This window comes from Enoplosus armatus, chromosome 10 (assembly GCF_043641665.1).
Source record: "Enoplosus armatus isolate fEnoArm2 chromosome 10, fEnoArm2.hap1, whole genome shotgun sequence".
Taxonomy (NCBI): Eukaryota; Metazoa; Chordata; class Actinopteri; order Centrarchiformes; family Enoplosidae; genus Enoplosus; species Enoplosus armatus.
The window spans coordinates 23,009,528-23,016,536 of NC_092189.1; the positions used below are offsets into that span (position 1 = coordinate 23,009,528).

The 7,009-nt window shown below is 39.4% G+C and overlaps 1 protein-coding gene across 1 annotated transcript; it reads left to right on the forward strand.

The window, feature by feature from the left end:
- Positions 1–1,048: 1,048 nt before the first annotated feature.
- On the forward strand, positions 1,049–6,797 carry lman2 (lectin, mannose-binding 2). The gene is given in 9 exon segments (XM_070913237.1): positions 1,049–1,153; positions 1,156–1,357; positions 3,534–3,652; positions 3,889–4,006; positions 4,593–4,675; positions 5,600–5,761; positions 6,136–6,250; positions 6,399–6,518; positions 6,627–6,797. Coding segments are annotated over 9 exon segments (1,185 nt in total). The 3' UTR covers positions 6,788–6,797.
- The last annotated feature ends 212 nt before the right edge of the window (positions 6,798–7,009 follow it).

Sequence of the window (7,009 nt, forward strand, 5' to 3'; positions counted from 1 at the left end):
TACTAAATCCTCTGTTCATAAGTGGTCTGTACAAAGCCTGGCAGCTATTAGGGGTACATTTTTTGATAATTTGTGCCCATAAATTACCATTAGTGTGTTGTATAATGAATAATTTGTATACCTAAAAGAACTCTTGTACCCCCAAAGGCTTGTTATGTAAGCTGCTGGACTATACAACTGGCACAACTTAGCATAAATCAGCATTGTTATCCATTGATCAATCCATTATCTATACCCACTTGGCCTTTGCATGATTATGGGGGGGCTGAAGCCTGTCCTAGGTGGCACTGGACGAGAGGCGGGGTCCACCCTGGACAGGTCGCCAGTCTATCACATGGCTGACAAAAAAAAACATTCACATTCGCATTCTTACCTACAGACAACTTAGATTCCTCTTAGTTTTTTCTACTGTGGGAAGGTACCATCGCGCCTGGAAGAAACCCACACATACTTTTATTGCATATTGTGATTATATGCTCTGTGTGATATAGAGTAATACTTGACTTTGATGCTGTTTAAATGTTGGATATTATATGTACAGTTCCATTTATTTTGCCACTTGTCTTCAAAATAATGAATACATGTTTTTTGCTTCCTTTTTTATGCCTTTACCTAAATTTATGAATGCTACAAAACAATAGCTTTAGACAGTCAGGGATATCAAATGTTTGATCCTACTATATGAAATGTGTAATATAGGTCTACTATGAATCAGAGTCACGTATTTTTAACTCTTTCGCCATTTGTAGCAGGTACTGTACAGCCAGTTTAGCTTAAGTTTAATTTCGTTTCAGACCGCTGCACCTGTGTGTTTTATTTGTTGCCTTCTGTCGCCATCTAGTGGATAACAGCGGGACGCCAAGTGCTCTGTGATTGGCTTAATTTGCGATGTGCTTGAATCTGATTGGCTCGTAAAATTTCCGCCGTCTACAGAAACCTTCCGTGCAGAAACACACAGAGCTTAATGCTTCCTCCCTATCATCACAATTAAAATCTATCTGGCTAATTAGATTTTTTTTGTACCGTTAAATTTTTGTTCTTTATATGTATGATTTTAGAAATATGCAAGTTAAAAAATACGTCCCCCCGGTTTAGGAAGTTTGGCAATAAACGTCGGCCTTCTGTGGTTTCTTTCCGGAGGATAATAGGGAAAGGACCAGCTCGATTTATGGAGTTTCGAAGAACAATTTTGTTGTGAGAGTTTCTCTCCGAAGCTGTTTGAGCAAAATGGGGAACTTTAGAGCATTTCTGAGCACAACATTGGTCTTCCTGTCTTCGTGTCTGGTGTGCTGTGATATAACGGACGGAAACGCAGAACATCTGAAGAGAGAGCACTCGTTAATGAAACCTTACCAGGGTAAGATGGCTCACTTAGCTCGTTAGCTAACCGGAGCTTCTGCCCTCTCTTCCGTCTTTCGCTGCGTTTTAGAAGTTATTTAGCGACATTTGCAACTTCTCGGCCAATTATTGTAATTGGCTATCGGGTCACTCATACGAACTAATTACATAAGTAGCCATTATATGCCATTTATGTATATATATATATGTTATATGTTAAATACATGAAACGAAGCAGGCAGGGCTGTATCACATACAAAAGTTAACTGTAATTGCTCTCTAGCTAAAAACACAGAAGCATCTGCGGCACAGAATGCTAACCTATTCAAAAGACCAAAAACTTCATACTTTCGTCTCACCAGCATCGTTGAACCTCGTTTACATCTTTTAGAAACAACATTAGAGAGCCGAACTTTGCTCTACTAAAATGTCAGTTTTAAGATTTAGCTACACATGCTGTGGTACAGTTTAGGCAGCACACCAATGATACTGTACCATTTTGAACCACATTTGATTTTTGTTTGTTCCATTTTGTTCTGCTGTTTCTGGCATCAGTTGACTTCCATTAATTTCCATCTAATATTATGTTTTAGTAGCAGGACATTGAAACTTGCTGCAGGTGTTCAATCCTTTACAATGAGCATCAAGTCTGCATCCATTTTAGTGTGTTAGAAGATTATTAAAAGGTTATCAAAAAGATATGCAGGATTACACAACTAAAGCTAATGGATATTTATGCCATTATAGGAATGAGCGAAATTCAATGGATGCCTAAAATGGTAGGGACTATATAACCGAGCATCTAAAACTGTATAGTCATTTAAAATATGAAGTAACTCTTATATTTAGTTACACAAATCAAACAGTAGAACAGTAATTACAGTGCAGGTCGAGGCGTGCACCGCAGGACAAGGAAGTTTGTTCAGGGTGTGTCCAAAAAAAGTGCAGGTGAAGGAAAAGCTATCTGGTACTCGCCTGTGTTGATTCCTAAATGAAAGCAGCTCACAGCCTACCTCTACTGTTAAGGGAAAAACAAATATAATTAAACATACGCATCATTTAAAAGGCATTTAAAAGGCATGTAAATCAGCTTATTCAGTGTATATTTTGTATTTTGTATTTCTTATTTTTATATTTTGTACAAACTTTTAGTTCTAAATTATGCTACTTTCTACTCTTAAATGGGAGCACCGGTACTGTACAATTTCCCCCCGGGATCAATAAAGTATTTCTGATTCTGATTCTGATTCTGATTGTAAAGTAATTCATCATTAGTAGTAATTGTCATATAGTTATAATCAATAGAAATATTTAAAACAGTCAATTAAATACATTACATTTATTCCAGAGGTAAATATTAATGCTTATTAATAAAGAATAATAAGGAAAAAAAAGCAATCATCATCCTAGCGTTATGCCTCCTAACAGTGCTGTTGCTATTCTCATTATACCAAGTTGAGTATTGACATAAATTGATACTAAGAAAAGTATCATGACTGGCTGAAGTGAAACCCAGATATAGTGTTAGTGAAATAAAGAATCTGTTACAGAGTAACCTTGAAGGAAATGATTGACAACAACTTCATTCATACCGTTCAGGCCTAAGGACTAAAGGTTAAATTGAAAAACGTATTTTGGTATCACAGTAATCCCACTCAGGTGAAGGGAAACCTTGTGAATGCCTAAAGAAAAGCAATTTTACAAGAGGAGGACTTGTCAAATCACTGTGTTCTTTCATTGTTGTATGTAGAGTGTGCAATTTGGATATTTGCACTTGACAAAGGTGTTTGGCTAAAGATTGCAGATAAACTGCTTTCAGTGTGAGGTGTAGTGCATTCCTGCCGACATCCTATTTCTAAAGCTTCTTGGTGGACCACGTTTGAACCTCTGTAAGTGTTGATTAACCGTCTTGTTCGACATGTTTTACAAGACGTGCGTATTTGCTCATATGAAGCCACCTGAAATGTAAAACAATGTTTTGAAAGCAATTTGATGTGACAATGTTTACATAAGAAAAAACTGGAAATGAGCACTGTGACGTAAACCTTTAAGGGGGACACTTTGCACAGTTTCGCAGCTTACGTAAGACTGATCAAAAGCAAGTTGTGTTTTTGTGATAACATTTCTCTCCTTTCTGTCACATACACTCTGGCGAGTCTGATCGTGTCTTGTCCTCTTATCTGTTTGCCGTGCAGGTGTTGGCAGCAGCCCTTCCAGTCAGTGGGACTTCTGGGGAAGCACTTTGGTGACGGGCTCATATGTCCGACTCACTCCAGACGAGAGAAGCAAGCAGGGATCCATCTGGAACACTGTGGTGAGGAAAGACTTCTATGTATTGTCATTTATACCCAATCGCTATTTCAGTACATGTTCTCCATAATCTAAAGCCATGCCCACTCAGCCTGCCCCTCTTTAAACCTTTCCAGCCTCACACATATTGATCTTTACTCTCTCAGTTTCTGTCTACCTCTTTTAAAAATGTCAGATGTAAGGAAGAAAGTTCTACTGGTGATTTTGATTGTAAATACTTGTTCTGTTTCTGGTCTACAGCCGTGTCACCTGAAGGACTGGGAGATGCATGTGCAGTTTAAAGTTCATGGATCAGGAAAGAAGAATCTCCATGGCGACGGCATTGCTATCTGGTACACAAAGGACAGACTGCATCCAGGTAATGTTGCTTTTGTTCAGCCTCATGGTTCTCTACTGCTGAGTTACTACTTTCTCACTTGGTCTGTCCGTCAAAGTGTTGAAGTTTGGATTTACCCAAAATGCAACACTCACCTGTCACCTGCAGCTCCTCATTGACCAGTTCACTGTGGCTGCACTGCATCACAATAAAAGCCATCCAGTAGTAGATTGGTTGAAATCTAACACATCATAAGCTACAACAAAGCAAAGTGTATCAGAAAACGGTGAGACTGCTGAAGTACTAAAAACTTAACACAGTGAGGCTGCTTTATCTCCACTCGCCTCCGAAACAAGACCACATCACAGCTCTGGCAGAGTGCTGTCGAAATGTCGGAAGGTGATATGTATAAAGCGCTGCAACTCAGACAGACAAAATGTAACTGTAACTGTAACTAGTGTGACTTGCCCCTTACTGAGCGGTTCATGCACCCTCATCATGCTCACTTCATCAGTAACTTTACTGCATCATGTCCAGATGTTTGTGTCCACCATCTCAGCTTGCTCACCTCAGTAAAGTGTCTTGAGTTGTCTGCTCATGTCTCACCTCATCTCTGCCTCCACCCTAGGCCCTGTGTTTGGAAACCAAGATCAGTATCTTGGCCTGGCTCTTTTTTTGGATACCTTCCGCAATGACCTCCATGGAATGGATGTAAGTGTGTAGTTTGTGGCTCGAGGCGATTGACCCGCTTGTTTCTTTGCAGGACCTGTGTTTTCCAACAATGCTCTCTTCCACGGGCTGGCCGTTTTTATAGATACTTACTCTAACGATGATGCGACGGATGTGAGTGGTTGCTCAGGTTTTACTCGTCAGCATGTTGTCTCAATGCAAATTTGTTTTTGTTTTTCTTCACTATGAGTTGGCACGTTGTCAGAACTTTTTAAGCATGTTTATTGAAAACCCCACAACATTTATTTTTCCCATATTTGTTTCTACAGCAAATTTAATTTTGTTATTGAGCATGGTGGATCTCTGGCAGTAATCTTGCTGTTTAAACATTGTTAAATGTCTTAAAGGAAGTTGTTTTTATTTCACCAGAACTTGTCTTGTGAAATATGCTACTTTCACATTGCAGATGAAAGTCTTCTCCCTCGTGGGAGTCTGATCCACCGCTTTTTAATCTGTGTGAACAGCTAATCTGGACTACATGGTTACGTGCTATTAAAGCAGATCCTCAGGCATCCATCTTACTTTTAAATACGTAAATTGGTGAACAGTAAGACTCTATACTGACGAAACACGTAGTGTGGTTCAATTACTTTATTCATAAGTTGAATACACATCGTAAGTAAAAACTAACAAGTGGGACAAGTGTATCAAAAAAATGTACTGATGTCAGTTTTATTCTAAATAAATATGAACAATCATTCAAAACATCAAATTTCAATTTAGGATTGATGCCTGCAGTGTGAAGGTAGCCTTTGTGTGTATATAAACATAAACCGCTTAAATGCATCATGTGGACTTCTTATGTTTTATTTTCTGTATTCATTTGTCCATCATCTTTATTTAAGAATACGTGTATAATGCCTGTTTTTACGATTTATATGTTGATTATTTTCTTTCTGTCACCAGCGTTCCTTCCCGTACATTTCGGCGATGGTGAACAACGGCTCAGTGAGTTACGACCACGGCAAAGATGGCCGATCATCGGAGCTGGGAGGCTGCTCGGCTGAGATCAGGAACAGAGAGCACGACACGTACCTCGCCATTCGTTACTCCAAAGGAAGACTCACTGTATGTCGATAACTCCTTTGTGCTTTCTCAGAGAGGTTACATAGCTTCTCTTAAATCAGTGAAATCCTGAACAGCCCTGAGTGGAAATCTTCACTGAATTGAACCAAACTGACTCTATGTGCTCAAGTACTGTGAGGAATTAGTAGAGAGGAAAAGTGTGTAACTTGTGTACTTGCACGTATGTCTTACTCAACGTGTCTCTTTGCTATGAAAAATAATTTCTAAGCCCTTACTTGTGTTTAGTTTTTCAGTTTCGCCCCAAGATTATTTTCTTGTGTTCTATTTTTTAATAGTAATAAATTGTTTGTAATAAATAAAGTGTCACTTGTGGCAGTGCTGAATCGCATCACTTACATCCAGTCTATATCCTGTAGGTGATGGTTGATGTGGATGACAAGAATGAGTGGAAGGAGTGCATCGACATCGGAGGCGTTCGTCTTCCGACAGGATATTTCTTTGGTGCCTCAGCAGCTACGGGAGATCTGTCTGGTAGGTCGGAGAAGTCATAATATCCAACTTTTCAAACACAATGTGGCTGAACAGTTTGTGTTTTTTTATAATATCAGGTTTAACTCATATTAAAGTGAAAATGTGGCGTTGTTTAAACTCATATATTTATATATATATATATTTCCAGATAACCATGACATCATCTCTATGAAGCTTTACCAGCTGATGGTAGAGCACACCCCCGAGGAGGAGAACCTGGACTGGACCAAGATCGAGCCTAGCGTCAGCCTCCTCAAGTCCCCTAAAGGTAGATAAAAGTTACAGGAAACTCGATTTAGAATTGCGTTTCTTCCATATCTGTATGTAGGAATGCATGATGTACTGTGCAAAGCATTCATTTTGTCTTTCATCACAGACAACATTGACGATCCTACTGGAAACTTCCGAGGCACGCCCCTCACTGGCTGGAAGGTCTTCCTGCTCCTGCTGTGTGCTCTGCTGGGGATCGTAGTGTGCGCTGTGGTGGGAGCTGTAGTTTTCCAGAAGAGACAGGAGAGGAACAAGAGGTTTTACTGAGGAGAGAGAAGAAAGAAGAACCTTATCAGAGAGGTGTTTAATGTGGAATGAACTGTTTCCAGATGACAGATTGAGCACATCCAATGTGAATTTTTTTCTAAAGATTGTACAAATGTTTATATCTTTGAAGCACTGCGTTGGGAGTGAATTAGGGTAACTTGATGTTGGTAGGAAAGTGCAGAACTAGTGGCGGTCATTAGGAGTGACGCTGATCAATGCTGT